This window comes from Macrobrachium nipponense, chromosome 46 (genome assembly GCF_015104395.2).
Source record: "Macrobrachium nipponense isolate FS-2020 chromosome 46, ASM1510439v2, whole genome shotgun sequence".
Taxonomy (NCBI): domain Eukaryota; kingdom Metazoa; phylum Arthropoda; class Malacostraca; order Decapoda; family Palaemonidae; genus Macrobrachium; species Macrobrachium nipponense.
Window position 1 is genome coordinate 11,468,707 of NC_061106.1, and position 24,131 is coordinate 11,492,837.

Here is a 24,131-nt window from a genome sequence, read left to right on the forward strand (position 1 = left end):
TTTCAGACAGTGCTTTTGCTTCCAAAACATAACATCAGCAATCAGCTATTTCTCAAGTCTGTTGTTTATGTCAGTACTGGTTTGCAATGACCTTATCTGTAATTCTTAATTCCAGAATTTCTTAGTGGAGGACGGAGCATCATCACAGAGACACAGAGAGAGAGAGAGAGATTCACCAGTTAGGCTGATACACTAACAGATATCCATTAGCAAAAGTAAAATAATAATATTGAATAATGATCTTTTTATGAAAATTGTTGTTTTACTGTATCTAATCATATTGCATGTATTAGCACCATATTATCGTATTATATAATATGAACCGAGCGATCTGCCATTTGCATTCTGGTTTTCTTTACATTCTTTATATAATTAGCTGATTTCGTTTTACCGATATTATCGTCTTTAGTCGCTGAATGGAACCGATATCATTGTCTTTAGTTGCTGAATGGAACTTAATTCAGATATGTTTCTTTTATAAATTATCAAGCTGGGTTTAAAAATCGCAGCTACTTTATTCATAAAATTAGCAAATAGAATGAAGTACGTGTTATTGCCATTTTCAGATGGTGCTTTTACCTCCAAAACTTTTGCAGTCTGCTCATTATTCATAGTTCCCTATCGTGCTTGACTTAAGAGCCTTGTTGTTTACTAAAGGCCAATATTTCCTTGGTAGTAGGCAGTCCCCGGGTTACGACGGGTTCGACTTAAGATGTTCCGAGGTTAAGGCGCTTTTCAATTATATTCATCAGAAATTATTTTCAGGGTTACAGCGCCTACAACGCTGATCTGGCAAGAGAAATATGACACCAAAAATGCAATAAGAATGCAGTTTACATAAGTTTTGAATGCACCCAAAGCATTAAAAGTAAGGTTTTCTTAGGATTTTTGACGATGTTCCGGCTTACGATGATTCTCTGCTTACGATGCGTCTCAAGAATGGAACCCCCGTCATAACCCGATGACTGCCTGTACTTTATAATCAAACTAAAGTGTTTTGTGATATTGACAGTTCCCCAGTTATCCTTAATACGGGATTCGTTCCAGTTTTAAAGGAATACAATCATGGGGGTCTACTTCCAAAGGGTATTACTCCGCCGACAATGTCACAGGCACTGGGCATTTGTCGTGATGTTTACCTTATATTTTTCCTAAGGGAATAAATAAGTATTTTTTTGTAACAGCTTTGCCAAACGTTTTAAAATCTTGAGGATTACGATTTTAGACATTTTTAGTGCAATAATTCCAATAATTATTGTTTTTATGTATGTACCAACTAACTTACATCAGCTGATTAAGTTATGTTGATTAAGTTATGTAATTTAATGATTTGGGGGTAATCTTACAAGGCAAACATACCTCTGAACCTACAATTTTACGACAAATGGGGGGTTGTCTTATATGCAGAGTAGTCTTATAAGCTGGCACATACCGTAGTCACTCACTGGAGTCTCATAGGGAGACAGGAATTCTAAGAATAGGAATGATAGGACAATAAATATACTCAGAATTTGTTACTGATTTTAGTTCTTATCTGTTATGATATTGTGTGAGCTGTAATTATAATTTTACAAGATAATAAAATGAAAGAAATTTTGTAAAATGCACATATTTCTAGAGTGTCTTGCAAAAGAGGCCCCACAGAGTTGTACATAGTCACTTTCAACTTCCCATAGAAAGTACATTTATGTGTTTTTTTCTTAAACTGGCCAACCTTAAAGTTTGCCTGGTCTGAGGATGTGCTTAATAAATATATCACCCATCCCTTAAGGGTTAACAGAAATAATAAAAAAATTGCTTTTGACAAATCAGATTGGTTTCCCAAGACAGATCTGCCACCTCCTCTTTATAGCTTAGTTTAAACTTCCCCTTTAAGAGTGTGCTGTATTGTACTTTCAAACCGGAAATAATCTAACAAACCAAAACCTAAGTTAAGAGGCAACAGCAAAGCAGTAGTATGTACATTGTATCAACAAAGAAATATTCTGCAACTTACTTTGTGAACTCAGGGATCATATCCTTGCTGAAAACCCATGTAGCCACTGATGCACATCTAACAATTTGTGTACGCAAGAATTTATCTGTCAACATAACCATCATCTGCTGATGGTTGTGCCATACTTCATGCATTTCACGCAGCACAAGTATCTGGGCTTCTTCGTGAGGTCCAACAAGAGCTTCAAATACCTATGTGCAAATAAACAATTAAAACAATGGTTAAAACAATTAGTTTAATAAGGAAAATAGATAAATGACACATTTGCATAAATGAATCATCAAATAGCATTCAACAATTTATCATTAATCATAAATACTTTATGAATATCCACTTTACCTTCAAAAACTTTGAAATACCAGCAAAAGCATGAGAGAAACTTTTGGAGCCCAGGTGAAGTAGAGTTTGCACAAAAACTTGAATCTGCAGAGGATGATAGGGAGGATCGGTTTCGTCATTTTCTTGCAGTGGGTTGGGCAATTCACCTAAAGCCTGAATCACTTCCGTTGACGTTCCTTTTGCTCTGATGATAGCTTCGAGACGCTGAGCCGTATTGAAGCCAGGAATGTCAGCTGTGGGACCATCGTCTACATTTCAATTGGATTATATGCTATTTCAACTGAAGACTACTGTCCCCAATTTTTAAGGTATAAAACAAATATAAAAGTAAAAATACAAAAAAAATCCTGTCTATAAAAGTTTTACTTTCACAGACTTCTAAAACCAATCTTCCTTGCTTATACCCTGTATACTTATTGTACCAAATTTTTCTTATAAAAGAAAACTAATAACACTGTACACACACACCTACATGTAAAAGAAATGAAAAGGTGTCACTAGCTTCAGTTTTTATTATTACCATTAATAATAATAATAATAATAATAATAATAATAATAATAATAATAATAATAATAGAAAAATGCGCCTTAGTCAGCATACAAAAAGGCAAAATAACAAGAACTGAAGGGATAAAGCTACCAGATGGGAGCAACATCAAACACATAGATGAGACAGGATACAAATACCTGGGAATAATGGAAGGAGGGGATATAAAACACCAAGAAGAGATGAAGGACACAATCAGGAAAGAATATATGCAGACAACTCAAGGCAATACTCAAGTCAAAACTCAACGCCGGAAATATGATAAAAGCCATAAACACATGGGCAGTGCCAGTAATCAGATACAGCGCAGGAATAGTGGAATGGACGAAGGGCAGAAAACTCCGCAGCATAGATCAGAAAACCAGGAAACATATGACAACACACAAAGCACTACACCCAAGAGCAAATACGGACAGACTATACATAACATGAAAGGAAGGAGGGAGAGGACTACTAAGTATAGAGGACTGCGTCAACATCGAGAACAGAGCCTGGGGCAATATCTGAAAACCAGTGAAGACGAGTGGCTAAAGAGTGCATGGGAAGAAGGACTAATAAAGTAGACGAAGACCCAGAAATATACAGACAGGAGAATGACAGACAGAACAGAGGACTGGCACAACAAACCAATGCACGGACAACGGACAATACATGAGACAGACTAAAGAACTAGCCAGCGATGACACATGGCAATGGCTACAGAGGGGAGAGCTAAAGAAGGAAACTGAAGGAATGATAACAGCGGGACAAGATCAGGCCCTAAGAACCAGATATGTTCAAAGAACGATAGACGGAAATAACATCTCTCCCATATGTAGGAAGTGCAATAAAAAAGAAAAATGAAACCATAAACCACATAGCAAGCGAATGCCCGGCACTTGCACAGAACAGTACAAAAAAGAGGCATGATTCAGTGGCAAAAGCCCTCCACTGGAGCCTGTGCAAGAAACATCAGCTACCTTGCAGTAATAAGTGGTACGAGCACCAACCTGAGGGAGTGATAGAAAACGATCAGGCAAAGATCCTCTGGGACTATGGTATCAGAACGGATAGGGTGATACGTGCAAATAGACCAGACGTGACGTTGATTGACAAAGTCAGAAGAAAAGTATCACTCACTGATGTCACAATACCATGGGACACCAGAGTTTGAAGAGAAAGAGAGGGAAAAAATGGATAAGTATCAAGATCTGAAAATAGAAATAAGAAGGATATGGGATATGCCAGTGGAAATCGTACCCAATAATCATAGGAGCGTTAGGCACGATCCCAAGATTCCCTGAAAAGGAATCTAGAAAAACTAGAGGCTGAAGTAGCTCCAGGACTCATGCAGAAGTGTGTGATCCTAGAAACGGTGCACATAGTAAGAAAAGTGATGGACTCCTAAGGAGGCAGGATGCAACCCGGAACCCACACTATAAACTACCACCCAGTCGAATTGGAGGCTGTGATAGACCAAAAAAAAAAAAAAAAAAAAAAAAAACAAAAAAAAAAAAAAAAAAAAAATAAATAAATAAATAAATAAAATAAATAATAAAAATAATTATAATAATAATAAAAATAGTGGTGCCATGGCAGTGGTTTAGGTCATCAATGGACTGGTTAAGCAACACTGGGACTGGTCAGTAGTTGCATGGGTAACCGCTCTCCTTGGAAAGGATCTTTACCACAATTCTGTTCTCGGTGGGGTGCTGATATGCTATGGTGCCGATAACCAAAAACTTGGCCCATTGTGGCGCCAGACAATCGCCATTAACCAAGTCCGCTGATAACCAGAGACTGCCTGTTCCTATTACCGATGGGTTGGGGTCCGCCAGCTAAGGGTTAAATAGTAAAAACTCTACAATGTCATAAAGAAGTTCATTAAACGATAACAACGTAAATGGAACCTCTGGCAACAGACGAGCTTCATCCGGCAGCCAGGTATACAGCCTATTTGAAGGGGAAGATGGTCAGGTACTTGGAGGTCGTCATCCAGCAACTGACTACCACAATAACAGTAACCAGCAACCAGAGACTGGGGCTACAGAGGAAAACCAGAAGAAGAAATGGACAAGAGAAGAAAATAAGGAAATATGGAGATGCTACATCAGAAGCAACCCGACTGAAAGAGGATACACAAGAAAGTTGGTCCAACATCTGGAATGAGAGAAATAACAACCCCAAACAGAATAAAGGTTGGCAGACTAAGTAAGGAACATGTAGAAAAAGAACTGACTCTCCAGTATAGAGAGAAACTGGAAAGAGAATGAAGGCTAAGGAGACAAACCTAAGAGATGATTACCCTAAAAGACCATGAATTATGAGCTACCAAACAACGGCACATGAAGAAACACCGAAGATGTAACTGAGAGGTCGGAATGGGTGGAAAAGATCAAACAATGGATGAAGCCAAACACAAAAAAGAACAAAGATCCCCTCCATGAAAGCCTACAACACAAAGAAATTGGGGGAAGGGAGAAAACAAGTGAAGTTAATAAAATAATGAGACCAATACACACCACCAGTATCATAGAAAGAAATAACCTGTCATATGTAGGAGCATGAGAAGTAGCAGAACTCATGGGGATACAAATACCAACACCATCATCACAACCGACCCCACAGAACCAAAACAGCAACTGCCTCAGAAAAGGCACCTGGAAAAGCAAATCATGGCGATGAGATCTGACTTGAGTTAACTGAAAGAGACGGAACAAAGAGGCTAAGAAGTAAGAAAACAAGGGAGGAACTGAACGATACAAAGTACAGGAGAAGGGGCTACACAACACAATAGAAGACATAAAAGAGGTTTAAAGCCAAAGCATGTAAGATCCAATGTTACATGGAGAAGGTAATAAAGGATACCAACAGAACAAACTATCTGAAACCAACAAAAAAAAAAAAAAGACTTTACAGCTAATTAACAGACAAAGGACCCTCTCCTCTTCTGGACTGAGGATGTCCATAAGATTCTCAATGGTGAACAGGCACGGCCAAGGGTTGGATGGTGTCCTCATTCTTGGACCAGAAACCAAATGTAAAGGTACAGATTGTCTCCCTGGGTGAAACCAATTCGCTGTCTATGGCCTGTATTCACTCACTCGTTTGGCAGTAGCTAAGGCTACAACGTAAAGTTTTCTTGGTCAAGTTCTTAAGGGAAAGTGGAACAGGGAGGCTCAAAAACAGGGCCCGTTAACCACTTAAGGACTACAGTGCTCCCCCATTTTTACGCGGGAATAGGTTCCAGAACCTACTGTGGAATGGAAAATCCGCAGGGAATAAAGAAATCCCCTATAAAATGCTTGTAACTGCCAAATATCTTGTAGCCTCATAAAGTAAAATGCTTATAACTACCTACTTTAACAATTTCACTGCTTAATTTGTTAGCTAAAAAATATACCTTAAAATATCATCCTAAAATTTAATATTTTTAAATAAAAAAAAAATAGATCCCAAAGTATCATCCCAAAATACCAAAGTAACCTTATTTTTCTAGTATTCTTCTACTACTGTTACTCTAAATTAGGCAAATATACTGTACATTAATTTTTAAATTGCTTTTTTTTTTGTTGGCAGTTAATACGCAGATGTGATACGCAATGGACATTCTTTGAAACAATAGATATCATCATTTTGACTCCCAGGGAAACAAGCAGGGTGTCTTAAAATGATAGATTCAGTGTTAGCTCCCCCGGAGAACGAAGAGAGCTTCCGGAAATGTTGACGCATCACTTTGGGTGGCGCCAGGTGGGAAGTTGCTGCCTAAGCAAAAGACAGGCCACATTTTGTGTCCGTGCATGAGCAGAAGCAAGGATCTGGTTTTGGGTAGATTTTTTATGGGCGTAATAATGAGTTTTGTATATGACGTCATGCATCTGTTCCAGTGCAATGAACTTGTGACGAATCAATGACGTCATATTAAGGAGAGTTCGTGCTTGTGTATGTACGAGCTGTTCCCCTACATAATGGGAGGGTAAGATAACTAAGACAGAGAAGCACCCAAGTAGGAGAAGCGGCCTTGTTTTGGGGATGGCTGTATATAGTATATTAGTTAAGTGTTAGTGCTCACAGCTGAAATGGGTGTAAGCAAACTTTAAGCCCGAGTGTGGCTTTGTCTTTTTGTTTTAAACATGTTATTGTTATAATACAATTAAGTTTGTTCATACTTACCTGGCAGATATATATATAGCTGTATTTTCTGAAGTCCGACAGAATTCAAAACTTGCGGCACACGCAGTGGGCGGCCAGGTGGTAGTACCCATTCCCGTCGCTGGGAGGCGGATATCAGGAACCATTCCCATTTTCTATTCATATTTTATTAATGCCACTGTCTCCTGAGGGAGGAGGGTGGGCACTTTAATTATATATTCTGCCAGGTAAGTATGAACAAACTTAATTGTATTATAACAATAACATTTTGTTCATGCAACTTACCTGACAGATATATATATAGCTGAATCCCACCTTCGGATGGGGGGTGGGAAGAGACATAGGTGGATTTGTAGGAAACTTAAATTAAGTAGCTGATGTATATCTTGGTTTCCTCACCTGTTAGCAAAGTAGACTCTGTGATTACTGTCACTTAAGCCTGCTTTTGCTTACTCAGAGTTGCCAGCCAGGTGGAGACCTGTAGTGCTTGGTGCGCTCTGGATGATCTGTCAACTGGGACGTGACCTCAACGTGACAAGACCATCGAGCCATACATATGAGGGCAACGAAGCAACTGACACCACCTGACCAACTATCCAAAGACCCCTTGAACCCTAAACTAAGGGATGGGAGATCTTCAACACAAGATTCACCACAACCTAAAAACACAACAATAAAGACTAACCTAAACCTAACTAGGGATAGGGAAAGAGCTACCTCCAGCCCCCAAGACTGTGTCTGCAGAAAACGTAAGGCCCAAGAGAACAACAGTCCTCGTATATCGTTCTCACATCTCTCAAGTAGTGTGAGGCGAAATACAGAATTGCTCCTCCCAAAAGGTGGAATCAATGGATGTCCTTGATCGACAGTTCTTTTGGAAGTCAAGCGAGGTTGCGACCGTCTCTGACCTCGTGAGCTTTCACTCGCAAGAGGGCTCAAATCAGTCTTCTGGCAAGATGAATGAGCCTCTTTTTATAACGTCTCACAGAAAGAAAGCCAAAGCATTCTTGGACAAGGTAAATCGGTGGTCTCTTCACAGAGCACCACAGATTATCTGAGGGACCTCGTACTTCCTTCGTCTTGCGAACGTAAAACTTGAGAGCCCTGACAGGGCACAGGACTCTCTCAGGTTCTTGGCCCACAAGGCTTGTCATACCCTTAATCTCGAAGCTCTTGGGCCAAGGGTAAGACGGGTTCTCGTTTTTCGCTAAGAAAGTGGGACTCAAAGAGCAGACAGCGTTGTCACCTTTGAAGCCCACCTGTTTACTAAGGCTTGAATTTCGCTAACTCTCTACGCCGCGCCAGAGCAGTTAAGAAAAGAGCCTTCTTTGTCAAGTTCCGAAGAGACGCTGTATGGAGAGGCTCGAAAGGACTCGACATCAAAAGTCTTAGAACTAAGTCTTAAGTTCCAGGAAGGGAGGCCTCGCCTGAGGTATCTTAGTTGTCTCGAACGATCTCAAGAGATCGTGAAGATCTCTGTTGTCAGTAAGGTCTAGGCCTCTGTGCCGAAAGACTGCTGACAGCATACTTTTATATCCCTTGATGGTAGGGACTGCCAACTTCTGCACATTCCTTAAGAAAAGCAGGAAATTGGCTATTTGGCTCACAGAGGGTAGTGGAAGAGGAAATTCCCCCTCCTTTCTACACCATGCCCTGAAGGAATCCCACTTCGACTGATAAACAGCTCTCGATGAAGCCATCCTTGCGTTGGCGATCGCTTTTGCAGCTGATTTAGAAAAACCTCTCGCTCTGGCCAACTTTTCGATAGTCTGAACGCAGTTCAGACCCAGAGCGGAGAGGTTTTGGTGATATCTTTCGAAGTGGGGCTGTTTGAGTAGATCTCTCCTCCAGGGCAACGTCCTTGGGAAGTCTATAAGGGAGGACATTACCTCCGTGAACCATTCTCTTGTGGGCCACATCGGGGCGATCAGGGTCAACCTCGTCCCTCTGACGCCGCGTACTTCCTCATGACTTCCCCCATGATCTTGAATGGCGGGAAGGCATACAGGTCTAAGTTCGTCCAATCCCAGAGCAGTGCATCTATAGCGATCGCTCCTGGATCAACAACAGGGGAGCAATAAAGAGGCAAACCTCTTTGTCCTCGACGTCGCAAATAGGTCGACCAGAGGACGTCCCCACAGCTTCCATAGCTCCCGACAAACGTACTTCTTGATGCAGAGTCCATTCTGTCGGCAGGATTTGGTCCTGTCGGCTGAGAAGGTCCACTCTGACGTTCTGGACTCCTGCGATGAATCTCGTCAGGATCTTGACTCGCCTTGCACTTGCCCACAGCAGAATCTCTTACTAGGTGAAATAGAGGTCAGGAGTGTGGTTCCTCCCTGATTCTTTAGGTACGCAAGGGCCGTGGGTGTTGTCCGAGTTGACTTGGACAACTTTGTCTGCAACCTTTTCTTGAAGAAGAACTGTAGCGCCAGGAAAACCGCCGCTAGTTCCTTCACATTGATGTGCCAGGACACCTGTTCCCCCTCCAGGTGCCTGACACTTCTTCCCCTCCTAGTGTTGCTCCCCAACCCGACACGGAGGCGTCGGAAAACAACACTAGTCTGGGCTCAGAAGCTTTAGAGTAAACCCTCTCGAAACTTCCGAGGATCAAGCCACCATCTTAGATGGCTTTTTCACCGATTCGGTGATCTTCAAGGTCGCATCCAGATCCTCTTTGACTCTCCATTCTTCTGCCAGGAAAAACTGGAGAGGCCTGAGGTGTAGTCTCCCCAAGGAAACAAAACTTTTCCAGCGAGGAAATGGTCCCCAGCAGACTCATCCATTCCCTCGCCGAGCAAGTTCCTTTCCCCAGGAAGGCCGAAACTCTCTCTAAGCCTTGCAGCTGTCGTTCCTGGGACGGAAACGCCCGAAAAGCCAACTGAATCCATCTGAATCCCTAGATACACGATGACTGTTGTTGGGGTCAAGATGTGACTTTTCGAGGTGACCAGAAGTCCCAGGGGGACCTCGCCAAGGCTAACCGTGAACTGAAGGTCCTTCAGACACCTCTCTTCTGACGACGCTCTGACTAGCCAATCGTCGAAATAAAGAGATACTCTTATCCCTGCAGAATGTAACCATCTCGCTACATTCTTCATGATCATGGTAAATACCATCGGAGCCATGCTAAGCAGAAACAAAGGGCTCTGAATTGCCAGACTTTGTCTTTCAAAACGAACCTCAGATACTTCCTTGAAAGAGGGTGGATTGGAACGTGAAAGTATGCGTCCTGCAGGTCTAAGGACACCATCCAGTCGCCCGGTCTCAAGGCTCCTAGAACAGACGGAGGCGTTTCCATTTTGAACTTTATCTTTTCTATGAAAAGATTCAGCCTGCTCACGTTCTAGGACTGGACGCCAACCCGACGACTGCTTCGGTACCAGGAAAAGTCTGTTTGTAAAATCCTGGTGACCCCCACAGGTCTAAGACCTGCTCCACCGCTCTTTTCTCGATCATTTGATCTAAAAGATCGAAAAGAATTTGTCATTTCTCCCCTTGATATGAAGGAGAAAAGATCTGGGGAGTTTTGGATAGAGGAGGAGGATCTAAAAAGGGATCTTGTACCCCTGTTCCACGATTTTGAGGGACCAAGGGTCCGTATCTCTCTCTCTCTCTCCATGCTCCCGCAAAGAACTTCAGTCTGGCTCCGACTGGTGTCTGAAGGACTTGATCTTCACTTGCTTGCTTTCGGCTTGAAAGAAGCTCTTCCTCTTGAAAGCCCTCTCCCTCGAGAAGCAGCTCTCGAGGGAGGAGCCCCACGAAAGGGTTTAACCTTCTTTGGCGGTCGTCCAAAAAGAAGACGTAGTAGGAACTGCGGGACGTCTTGAAGACTGGGCCAAGAGGTCCTGAGTAGCCTTCTCCTGTAAGCTATCTGCCAGGTCCTTCACCATAGTCTGGGGGAAGAGATGGTTCGAAAGAGGCGCAAAGAGAAGTTCCGCTTTCTGAGCCGTAGTAACTGATCTTGCAGTAAAATTGCAGAAACAGCGCTCTCTCTTCTTAAGAAAAGCAGTACCAAAGTGAGACACTAACTCTTCCGAACCATCCCTGACGGCCTTGTCCATGCAGGTTAACACACTGGACAGCTCCCCCAAACTTAACGAGTCCCGGACTCCTAGATTGAAGATCTAGGACTCCCAAGCACCAGTCTAAAAAGTTGAAGACTTCGAGAGTCCTTAAAAGTCCTTTCATGTGATGGTCTATCTTCGTAGGCGTCCAAGAAATCTTAGCTGTCGACAAAAGGGAGGGCCTCCTCTGGGCGTCGACCAGACTAGCCAAAATCCCCTTGGGATGACGAAGGGATCTTTCACACCTACTTCACCTTTGGTTTCATACAAATGCCCCCTTTTTCCACTGAGTCTTGAGGGAGGAAGGCGAAAGTCGACTTGCCCTGATCCTTCCTCGTTCCATCCAGTCTTGTAATTTCTTAAAAGCCCTCTTGGTGGACGAGAAGTCTTCATTTCCACGAACTCTGGGATCTTACAAGACTTCGATGAAGAAAACTGAGTGGAGACCTGGGTGAGCTGCAGGCTGGAACTTGTCTCCAAAAGACGAGCGTAACAGCCGCACCAGCACTTTATAATCCGAAACGGACGAAACCGACGGCTGCTCCTCCTCAACCGAGTCCGCCGGACTACTAAGCTCTCCTTCCTCCCTAAGAGGAATCGGAGACTGCTCCTCCGGAGAGGGCGTGCGCCCAATGGGACTAACTTTCAACAAAGATCTCCGAGGTTTGGGTGCAGAAGCTTCTTCAATGCGACCGACCTTCTGTCGATCCTTAGAGATGAAGGAAGAAGAGCGTCTTGACAGCGCTGAGCGTCATGAGAGGCGACTTGTGCTGTCCTAACTCGCTCTAAAGAAGCGTCTTTACGCTTCCCGCTAAAGCGTTCAGACTTAGCTTTCAAATCGTCCTTCTGTGCACTCTCGAAAGCCTTTTCGTGCGGAAAAGCGTCCACAAAAGCGTCCTGACGAGCGTCGTCATCCTTCCAGGCGTCCTCCCCGGCGTCCTGAAAAGGGACTGCTTCGTCCTCTTGACAGGCAGCCTGACGTCCTTCCTACGTTTAGGCTCGACTGCTGCTGGGCGTGTCTTCTGAGCCCCCATCAAAGCCGACAACTGTCCTGAAGGGACACAAGAATGTTCTTGCGTAGGTGAAGAAACTAAAGGAGGCGAAGGGCTGAACCTGCGAGAAGCTGAGGGGCGAGGGGACGCCTCCTTCCTTCTCACAGGTACAGCTACCTGCTTCTCAGGGATACGCGCCTGTGCGCGCAACCCAGCGACCTCGTCGGAAGAGATTTTACCTCTCTTCTGAGGTGGAAAAGCGTCATAAGCTTCCTCCGAAGAAAGCGGCGATGCAGGACTTGATGAAGCGTCCTCAGCACGAAACGTCCTTTTCAGCGGACGAGGAGTCTCTCCAAGCGCCCTCCACCCCTTGCGCCGGGGCTGAGGACCGCTTCGGAGGACGTGAAAAAGCAGTCCTTAAGGATGCGTGCCCCGTGCACGCTCCTTGACAGCCTGGGTACTTTGCAACAGGGCCTGCCGAAGGGACGCCAGCATTGGTGGGGAGCCCCCGTAACCCTCTTGCGGCTTTCGACATATCCACTCCCTGAGTCCTGGGAGTCCGATAGCGGTCTAGGCCTAGAGGCATTATGGGGCCGATCTGACGCCCCCTCCACAACACTAGGGGCACGATCACACACTTTCACTGAGCCGGTTTCCAAGGCTAACACTTTAGATTCTAGAGTGCGTAAAGACTCTAAAATCAGAGAAAGGGCATTACCTTCTCTAGACACAGAATCAGGGCCCTCCCGAAGGCAACATCACAGGTTTAGGTGAAACAAATTCTACTGGTGTTAATGCAGGTGAAATATTACTTCCCTTACCTTTAGAAGAACCGCTCTTGGAGGAAGACCTCCTGATCCTATCGCGTTCCAATTTACGCCGATAAGAATCATAACCTTCATCCATCATCGGTCAAACCCCTTCGCATTCATTGCACCGATCATCCAATAAACATACATGCCCCCTACACCCCATACATATGTGTGGGGATCTACCGATGATTTAGGTAGCCTCACCTTACAATCACTCTTCACACACACTCTGAAACTCACTGAACTTGATCCAGACATCACGTTTACAGAAAAGCCAATAATCCAAAATAAAAAAACAGTCCACTATTGCGTATGCCAATCCAACAATCCAGAATCAATAACCAACAGTCAATCCAGATACTTAAGAACGAAGCCAATCCAAAAAATCCTAGGCAGAGGGTCTGTAAACAGTTGTTTACCGACCGGCGACAGAAAAAATATGAATAGAAAATGGGAATGGTTCCTGATATCCGCCTCCCAGCAGCGGGAATGGGTAATACCACTGGCGCCCACTGCGTGTGCCGCGAGTTTTGAAATTCTGTCGGACTTCAGAAAAATACAGCTATATATATGTCAGGTAAGTTGCATGAACAAACTTTATTTTAGAGATGTCCTTTTCCATATGACTTTTTTATTTGTCATTTTGGTTTATTGCAATTTATTTATGTGGGGCTCCCTTTCCTTTTATTTTTCTTTTTTAACAGATGTTTACAGCAAGTTTGGCAGGTCTGGTATTGATCTGGAAAACCGGGAATTGGAATTTCTTCTAGTGGAATGATGTTACTTAAAAAGAATAAGTTATGACTTTTCTAGTTGCCTATTTTATGACTAAAAGTAATGTTAGTTATTGATTGTGAGAAAGAGGAGAGAGAGAGAGAGAGAGAGAGTTAGAGAGAGAGAGAGAGAGAGAGAGAGAGAGAGAGAGAGAGAGAGTGTCACTCAGTGCCTTACTGCTCTAAGGCCATGGCTACCAACATACCCCAAAGAAGTAAGTTTTACAGCCCTTCTCCTCACTGAGGAGAGTATTAACAGATTTGGTGGCAGTGCATCGCTCTGGTTCATGTTAAAATGTGGTCCTGAAAGGGTAAGTCAATGTCCCTTAAGGCCTATTAACATATATTCACACCTCTAAAATGCTTATAACTGCCTATTCTAAATCATCCTTGAACACCCTAATATCATTTCTAAGACATGTTGCAAAATTATGTACCAGCCTAATCTTGGCTCTAGCAGCTGCCTTCCTTTTCAGATTTTGATCTAGCTTCTCTAAATGAAATTTAATACCTTCCACTGCCTTTTGTCCTGATCCTTACATTCACCACAAGTCTCTGAACACACTTGTCCTCTACAGAGGGCAGACAGTATAGGAGTCGTAGGTTGCTTTATTCAGCCGTTTTACAACCCTCCCTACAATACCTTATACTGGAGGAACTTGAGTCCAACATCATTATAAAGGTCATACAGGTATAATAACTATCTAAACTAAGCTGGAAGGTTACCAGAAAAGTGACTACTTCACTGAATCCTGGAAGAATATTCCCAAAATACAAGCAATGAAATAAAACAAGCAAAGCTGCTACAAGCATTCAAGGCCAGCAGAAAAAAAAAGTGAGTTCCTCTGTTTTGTTGTTCCTATTGTTCCCTGATAGTGGGCAGGGTAGTCACCAACACAAAAACAACAGAAGCGCTACAACGAATTCAAATTTAAATTACCACACGAGTGAAAAAGTACAGCTTTGTAATTACTTGGTACTTATATGGAACAGCTTTTCCCACTGTATGCTATGTAGAGAATATATAAACTTTTAACTGTTCTTCTTTAGAGACTGATAAAACTGTAGCAATAGCAAAGCATCTATGAGCAGTACTTTTACTTGGTAGAACAAAAAAAACTGTTGTGATTTGAGTCTGCATGAGAGCCACATCTGCAAAATAATTACTAGACATACAGCACTGCTCCATTCACAGTCAGGAAGCACCACCACTTAAGGAGTGACAGTGAGAATAGGAAAGTAAATCATAGCATAAGATCGTCTCTTATAGTTTCTTATCTTTCTGTTATACTCCCTTTGTTAATTCTCAGGCCAGTCCACAAATGAGAAACTGATTAGGTCAACATAGTACTTGCCAAAGATAAGCTCCACATTACGTATATACATGATTGTCTCTAGCTGTAGCTGCATTGTAAGTATGTATTGTTGTTACTTGGCTAATCTGGTGGACATTAGTACTAATCCTTTTTCTATCCATCATCACTTACTAAATATCAAAAGTAAACAATATTACCAGTATAATTAATGCCACTAAAAAGGTGATATGAAACACATATAGGAATAAATAGCTGAGATTGGAATAAAATCAACTGCTGAATGTGGCAAATAAACTGAAAATACATGCATTAACTTCTTCCCTGGGATCTATGTTCTTATTTACCCTACATCTATTGCATTTTCAAAAAGTCATTGCATCCCTACATTTTCAAAAACCCATTGCATCCCTAACCATTATATCTAATTTTTTTTTGTATCACTGGAATTCCACCAAAATTTATATTTCTCTACATCACTAACCATGGTCTTTGAGCCAGATCCTTTATATTGTACATCCTAAATGCTACTACAGTCACTACCCAACTTACGAGTTACATTCTGGACGGCCGTTTGTATCTTGAATTGTTCATAAGTTGGTTTTTAATGTATAGTGCATAATTTTTGTAATGTTTGCATTCCAAGTTAATTCAGCAGTCATAGATTATTGTTTTATTTTTGTTGTATCTTTAAATCATACATATTATAAAGAATTACTTTTGATGTTAGAAAGGTAAAAAGAGAAAAATAAAATTTAGATTTATGCAAAATTCAACATTTAATATTTTTCCCACCCTTTGAAAAGGTTAGGAATTTGGAAAGAATTTTGTAGGAGCGGTGTCTGACATTGGAAGTTCACAAAGGAAACAATGCACACCACCATCTATTGACAAAAATACACACTAACATTTCCTATGGGTAGGGGAAATATATCAAAATACGAATTCATCAAAGACTGAGTAAAATCTGGAAGATAAAAATAAGTAGGGATATTTTACGAGTATCAACAAATATTCTTGTGATTGTAAGAATACATGTAGTTAATCACGAAAATACTTGAGATAAAAAGTAAAGGGGTTAAAATTAAGAACAAGTTCCTCGTATTCTCCTGTCTTTGCAAAAATTCTTACTAGCAGAATGGGAGTGCTGAGCAAAAATCTGAACTTACGGATGACAAAAAGGAGTGCTCCAAACACAATTTTAATTTGTGATCCTGTCTGTTAATAACATGAATGTAAGTAGGTGGTGACCTTATGTATATGTTTCTTCCTTCTTCTAAGCATTTCTATTAATTCCCCACTTTTTCCCATCACTGTTCTTACCAGTGTTTATTTTTTACCCTTTGGATAATTAATGACAAGTCATCTAAAATCCTATCCTAGAGTCACTTACAACTCTCTGATGCATCATTTTTGGCAGTTTTAACTCATTGCTTCCAACCTTGATTTACTTGTCCATTTCTGAACAGCAAGCGATATCTATAAGCATTCAGATTTAAAATAAAACCAAAATTATCATCATAGCAAAGAACAGCAACTTCAGATTGCCATAACCAAAGTTAAACAACATCACCTATCACAGCTCAGTGTTTTGGAAAAAAAGAGCAGAATTAACAATGCCTAGTGGATGAAAAGTTAATGAACTAGCCTAAAGGTGCCTAGGACGGCCAATATAGGGTGAAAAACACAAAATCATGAAAAAATTCATGGAGCTTCGTATGGCAATGGAAAATGCGTATAAAAAATATTTCGTTAAAATTCCTCTTACATTCATAGTTACAGGGTAATTAGTAAAAGTAACTCAATAAGCCAAAAACATTGATCCCTACAAGAAATGCAGTACTTCTTCTGTTATTGTAAATTTTGATAATTATTCACACATTGTGAATAATGGCATCTGTAGAGATTCCATGAGTCACAAGACAGGAGACTGAGTTTTACACCCTTCAATTGAGCAGAAACATGAGGGAGAATACAGTACAGTTTCAAGTTTCACCTCCAACATTTGCTTGCTTTTACGTCTGTTTCTTTGTTTCGGGCAAGGTTTTCATCATGCCAAAGAGGATAAGACAAGCAAAACATCTCGCTAACATACAGAAGAAGAAAACTCGATCTAATAAGAGTTCCTCTAATAAGAGTTCAGAAGATCATAATATGGCAATATTAGCGGGAGTTAGTGAAGGAGAGAGAGAGAGTGTTGTGTAAGAAGGAACGCCCCTCTTGCCTGACACAGTGGCCAAGGCTACGATCTTTGAGCAAAAGGATCTTTATTTATGATGTAAATTATAATAATAACTTAGTTTTGGTTTATTGATACCCAAAAAGGAATATAAAATCTGTAATAATCATGATTTATTAACACTGTCTTTGTAAAAATACAAAGAAAAAGTTTGAACGTCCGTATCTCAAAACTATACCTATTGACCTTCATATTCTATCTTCTCCCTTAGTTTTAAAGCTATAGCATTGAAATTTGGTTATATAACTTGGAAAGATATGATAGAACAAACAAATGTAGCCCTTTTTTCCAATTTTGTTTTTTTTTCTTACATTTTTTCCAGATTTATAAGGTTTATTTTTTTACCATAATGAAAAAATTCATATCTAGGATAAAAATGACTTTTAGAAAAAAATAACTATATTTGATTGGAGGTCTACATCAGGTCTTATATGGTAGTAATCCCAGGTCTTAATATTAAGTATCAAGGGAGGAGATAGAATTTGAAAATTGGATATTGTTGGGATAAATCACACTGGCGTAAAAAAACCGAAGGTCAGAGGCGAAAATTATAAGCGGTTGGAGATGTCCTAAGTCACCCTACTAAACGGCATGAATGTTAAAGTCCTGTCCTTAAAAAATGGTATTAGCTGGTCGACACCCGACACCCTTGATTTGATCTTCCAAATAGATTCTTGGCACCTAGTCCACACAGCCTACTTGAAGGCCATCAAGTACTGGGAGCCATTTGTTTTGCACTCAACTCACCCAGTTTTATTTAGGCTGGGACCAGCTGCTGACCTGGCACTAACCCATTGATTTTTATAAGCAGAAAAAAGAAAGTTGTACATCCAGAGTATACCAAAATAATTCAGTACGTGTGCCAGCAAAGGAAAAGTTTCATACCTAGAATATGGAGTTCATATAAGACACCTTGGATAACCTGAGAAAGGCCCTAACTTCCCCTGGTGGTAGTATAGCAAAACCTCGTGGATATTAAAGTGAATAAAAAACTATGGCAAAAACTCCTGGATATTAAAGAGAATAAAAAAAAATAACTGAATAAATGAATTTTCCAATTTCCTTCGAAGTTCAATTCCATAAATACAAATGATCCTTACTAATACTTACCCCCGGTTTCTGTGAAGTACCTGCAATTTGGCTCTGGCTTATTTGGCACAAAACAATCAAACTGCTCTGGGACTACCTCAGCAATTCTTTGCCTATAAGACAACCTGGCAGATAAAAACAACAATTAAAACTTTATTCACATGAATTTTAGTGTATAGATATAAATGGTAGATGTATGTACAAAAAGATAGCACAAGAAACAGCATTTCTGTGAATTTGTATTAGGTAGAGGGAGTACCAAGAGAGCATCAGATACGTAATGTCTACAACATACTTATTATCAATCTTAAAAAATAAAGCATTCAGTGAGTGTTTAGGGTTTAGTGAATGTTTGTGTTTAGTGAATGTTTAGTAAGTATTCAGTGAATGTTTAGTGAGTGTTTAGTAAATGTCTTATGATTGTTAATGTTTAGTGAATGTTTAGTATATGTTTAGTGAGTGATGAGTGGATGTTGTGTATGTTCATTCACTGTTTAAAGAGTGTTTAGGGGTTTAGTGAGCATTTTGCATTTAGTGAGTATTTAGTATTTAGTGCGTGTTTAGGGTTTAGTTAGTTTAGTGTACAGTAAATGTATCATTGTGTTAGTGAATGTTTAGTTTAGTTTGTGTATAGTGAGTACTTAGTGAATGTTTAGTGTGTAGTCTGTGCTTAGTGAATGCTTAGTGATTGTTTAGTGTTTAATGATTGTTTAAGATTAAGTGAGTGTTTAGTGAATGTTTACCAAGTGTTTGAGGTATAGTGAGTATATAGTGAATGCTTAGTGTTTTATGAGTGTTTAGTGTATTGTCAGTGCTTAGTGATTGTTGACTATCCAGTGTGTGTTACGTGGTATTGATTGTGTGTGTATGTCAAGTGTAAGTGTATAGTGTGTGTATAGTGAGTGTGAGTGTATAGTAACTGTGTGTTTAGTGGTTTCAGTGTATTGTGAATATTAATGTTTAGTTATTGTACATTACTGTTTGGTTATTGCTTTAGTGACTGTATGCTATTAAATTGTCCTGTAATTTACAGGAACCATTTATGCTAGACACTGCTTAGATACAACAGCAGATGCTTAGGCCTTCACCACAATGGTTGGAGTACTTAGGCCAACCTGTTTTTGTTAGGTAACTTTTCTCTTTGAAATTGGGTCCAGTAATAATAATAATAATAATAATAATAATACCAGCAACAGTAATATTCTAGTATACCAGTAGTAAAAATATTATTATTATATATCAATAGGATGATAATAATAATAGTAAAACAGATAAAAATAATAGTAGCAATAAAAAAAAAATTCTTGCACTATGTCAAAAGAAAAGCATGTCTTACAAACCTCATAGCTCTCTGCAGTACTTCAATTACAAACTTTGCTTTGGGATGGGTGGATCCAACTGCGAGGCCTCAAGCCAGTCATCCCAAGACCACTTAAACTGGAAGTTACTTAAATGGTAACCAACCAGTTCACAAACCTAAGATACAAAATAAGTAATTAGTAAGTTTGCTGCTTTTATTTTTTGAAGAACAAAAGGAATTTCAAAAGAAAGTAACAAATTATGAATAAGAGCATTTTGAAATATAATGGATATTTTAAAAAAAAGCTGCTATACTAATTGAATTGTACATTTTCATGACATTATGCATAACTTAATTCAGATATAATTTTCTAGTTATAAATGTTCCTAAGAAAATTAAGTGAAAAATAAAGTACAATTTTAACTAATGGAAAAGATCTGGGAAAGCTAAATAGGAGTTGAAAAGAGAATCAACAAATATGTGAAAACTATCTGGCATATGTCAAACCTATTGACAAGATAGGGTTGCATTAGACAAAATACTTTTAAAATACAAAGACTAGCATTTTGGGAGCTGGTAGAGACTTAAAGGCTTTGACAAGGTCACCTTTACCAACCCCTACCTTCACAGTAAATTCTCTTCTCCACAAATTCAAAGGGGGTGAATATGAGAGTAAAAATAAAAATAAGTAAAATCAAGGGATGGACCAAGAAAAAAGCAAAAGGTTGCATTAATTGACATATTTCTCTTGATATTCCTTTGTGTTACCTGCTTTTGCTGTAATAGACAAACAGATAACACATTTAAAATGATAAATGTTAAAAAAAAGTCCAGTCATTTTTGAAACCAGCTTTTATACAAACCAATTAATCTAAATCATCATCATTACAAAGTAAAAAAGACCAGACACCCAAAACTTAAAGAGTAGAAAAAGGAAAGATTCCACTCTGTCTGCAACATCTTTCACCATTCACTCCCAAACCAAATCTGGGAAAGCAAGGTAAAGGGAAGGCACTGAATATGGTTAACCCTCTTGTGCACAGGCTGAAAATATAAGTGTAAGGTACACGACTTTTCCCCCGGGCCAAAAAAGAACATGTGCATGGAAAAGTTTTGTGGTAAAATTTGGGTATGTCCGAACTATAACTGATATACGCTTTTTGGTTAGTGCTATTATGTGGTAAATGAATTAAATATTTCCTAAAGCAATCAGAACATCTTTACAAGGCTTAGAAATAATAAAGACAATGTGATGAACGTGAAATTTATAAAAAAATTTCGTAGACATTTTTTGGAAATAATCATGAAAAATATAACAATTTGTTTTGTGCCTAAAGTTGTGTAGAAATGTTTGATCTTTCAACGTGGAAGCAATAATTTTGCTATATATATGTGTTTGCTAATGAGCTGTGATTGATTACAAAATGTTATTGTTATAATACAATTAAGTTTGTTCATACTTACCTGGCAGATATATATATAGCTGTATTTCTGACGTCCGACAGAATTTCAAAATTCGCGGCACACGTAGTGGGGCGGTCAGGTGGTAGTACCCATTCCCGCCGCTGGGCGGCGGATATCAGGAACCATTCCCATTTTCTATTCATATTTATTCATGGCCCTTGTCTCCTGAGGGGAGGAGGGTGGGCACTCTAAGTATATATATCTGCCAGGTAAGTATGAACAAACTTAATTGTATTATAACAATAAACATTTTGTTCATGAAACTTACCTGACAGATATATATATAGCTGAATCACACCTTCGGATGGTGGGTAGAGACAGACTAGGATTTTTAGGAAATTTAAATTAATTTAAAAGATTATCTTATTGGTTCTTACCTGATAGCAAAGTAGACTATGTGATTACTGTCACCAAAAGCCTGCTTAGCTTTATCAGAGTTGCCAGCCAGGTGTTGACCTGTAGTGCTGGTGCTCTCTGATGCTCTGTCAACGGGGGTCGTGACCACATGCGACAAGACATCTAGGCAAACATATGGCAGTAACACAGCAAACCGACCACCACCTGACCAACTAACGCAAAAAACCCCTGATATTAACACTATGGAATGGGAGATTTTCACAGAAGATCTCACCATCAACCAAAAAACACATAAACTAACCTAACTAAGCTAAGGGATAGGGAGAGAGCTACCTTCAGCCCCCAAAACGTGTCTGCCGAAATGTAAGGTCCCAAAGAACTACAGTTCTGTAAATCGCCTCACATCCCGGAGGTAATGTGAGGCGAATACGGAATTGCTCCTCCAGAAGGTGCTATCAAGAATATCTCTGATAGACATGTTCCTTTGGAAGGCAAGAGAGGTAGCTACGGCTCTGACCTCGTGAGCTTTCACTTTAAAGAGGCTCATATCAGTCTTCTGGCAAGATGAATGAGCCTCTTTAATGACGTCCCTCAAGAAGAAAGCAACAGCATTCTTCGACAACGGCAAATCCGGTCTCTTCACCGAGCACCAGAGATTACCTGAGGGACCCCCTTATCTCTCTAGTCCTATTCACATAGAAACTTGAGAGCCCTGACAGGGCACAGGGCTCTCTCTGGTTTTCTTGACCCACGAGACTCGATATTCCTTTGATATCAAAGCTCTTTGGCCAAGGATTAGACGGGTTCTCGTTCTTAGCCAAGAAAGAAGGGTTCAACGAGCAGACAGCGCTGTCTCCCTTGAAACCCACTAGGCTACTGAACGCTTGGATTTCACTAACTCTCTTCGCCGTCGCCAGAGAAGTTAGGAAAAGCGTTTTCCTCGTTAAGTCCCTTAGAGAAGCTTCATGGAGAGGCTCAAAGGGACTTAGCATCAGATGTTTCAATACCACATCTAAATTCCATGAGGGCGGTCTTGCTTGTGGAATTTTGGTAGTTTCAAACGACCTTAAGAGATCGTGCAGATCCTTATTGTCGGAAAGGTCCATTCCTCTGTGGCGAAAAACGGCAGACAACATACTCCTATACCCTTTGATTGTAGGAACTGCCAATTTTTGTACATTTCTTAGATGGAGTAAGAAATCTGCTATCTGATTCACAGAGGTCGTGGAAGAGGAAATTCCTTCCTTCTTGCACCATGCCCTGAAGGAGACCACTTAGACTGGTAGACAGCTCTTGAAGAGGCTCTTCGAGCATTAGCGATTGCTCTCGCAGCTGCCTTTGAAAAACCTCTCGCTCTGGCCAGCTTTTCGATAGTCTGAACGCAGTCAGGGCCAGAGCGGAGAGGTTTTTGGTGAAACCTTTTGAAGTGAGGCTGTCTGAGTAGATCTCCTCCTCCAGGGCAACGTTCTTGGGAAGTCCACAAGGAACGTCATGACCTCTGTGAACCACTCTCTTGCTGGCCACATTGGGGCAATCAGAGTCAACCTTGTCCCCTCTGACGCTGCGAACTTTCTCATTACGTCCCCCATGATCTTGAATGGGGGAAAGGCGTAAAGATCCAGGTCTGTCCAGTTCCAGAGCAACGCGTCCACTGCAATTGCCCCTGGGTCCATAACCGGGGAGCAATACAGAGGAAGCCTCTTCGTCCTTGATGTAGCGAACAGGTCTACTAGAGGACGTCCCCACAATTTCCATAACTTTTGACAGACTTCCTGGTGCAAGGTCCATTCTGTTGGTAGAATCTGATTCCGGCGGCTGAGAAGGTCCGCCCTGACATTCTGAACCCTGCCACGAATCTTGTCAGGATCTTGATGTGCCTTGCGTCTGCCCATAGCAGAACTTCCTTCGCCAGGAGGGAAAAAGGGATCTGGAGCGAGTCCCTCCCTGATTCTTTAGATACGCAAGGGCTGTGGTACTGTCCGAGTTGACTTGAACAACCTTGCTTGACAGTTTTTCTTCGAAGAACTGCAGCGACAGGAATATCGCTGCCAGTTCCTTTACATTGATGTGCCAGGCTACCTGTTCCCCTCTCCAGGAGCCTGACACTTCTTCCCCCCCTAGTGTTGCTCCCCAACAGAAGGAAGCGTCTGGAGAACAACACTAGGTCGGGGCTCAGAAGATTTAAGGAGAGGCCCTCTCGTAACTTCTGAGGGTCGAGCCACCATCTTAAGTGAACTCTTACTTCGTTGGAGATCCTTAGGATCGCATTCAGTCCCCTTTTGACGTCCATTCTTCCGCAAGGAAGAATTGAAGAGGCCTGAGGTGCAGTCCCAGCGAGACAAACTTTCTAGTGAGGAAATGGTGCCCAGCAGACTCATCCACTCCCTCACCGAACAAGCTTCTCTCTCTAGGAAGGCTGCGACTTTCTCTAACCCAGTCGCTGACGTTCCTGGGATGGAAACGCCGAAAAGCCACTGAATCCATCTGAATCCCCAGATACACGATGGACTGTGTCGGGGTCAGATGCGACTTTCGGTGTTGACCAACAGACCCAGAGACTTTGCTAGGGCTAGCGTAAACTGAAGGTCCTTCAGACATTCTGCCTCGACGACGCTCTGATCAGCCAATCGTCGAGGTAGAGGGATATCCTGATTCCTGACGAATGGAGCCACTTCGCTACATTCCTCATAATCATTGTGAAAACCATTGGGG

At 41.0% G+C, this 24,131-nt stretch overlaps 2 protein-coding genes across 2 annotated transcripts in view; both read right to left on the reverse strand.

Moving 5' to 3' along the window:
* Positions 1-24,131, reverse strand: part of LOC135214751 (nuclear cap-binding protein subunit 1-like) — a 365,385-nt gene that overhangs the window by 45,203 nt on the left and 296,051 nt on the right. The window contains 3 exon segments of the mRNA XM_064249099.1: positions 1,997-2,187; positions 2,336-2,568; positions 18,320-18,423. Coding sequence (XP_064105169.1) covers positions 1,997-2,187; positions 2,336-2,568; positions 18,320-18,423 — 528 coding nt within the window.
* LOC135214749 (nuclear cap-binding protein subunit 1-like) lies at positions 19,642-19,759 on the reverse strand (the record flags this gene model as incomplete). The annotated part of the gene is given in 1 exon segment (XM_064249097.1): positions 19,642-19,759. A coding segment is annotated over 1 exon segment (96 nt), but the record flags the coding sequence as incomplete, so codon positions are not given.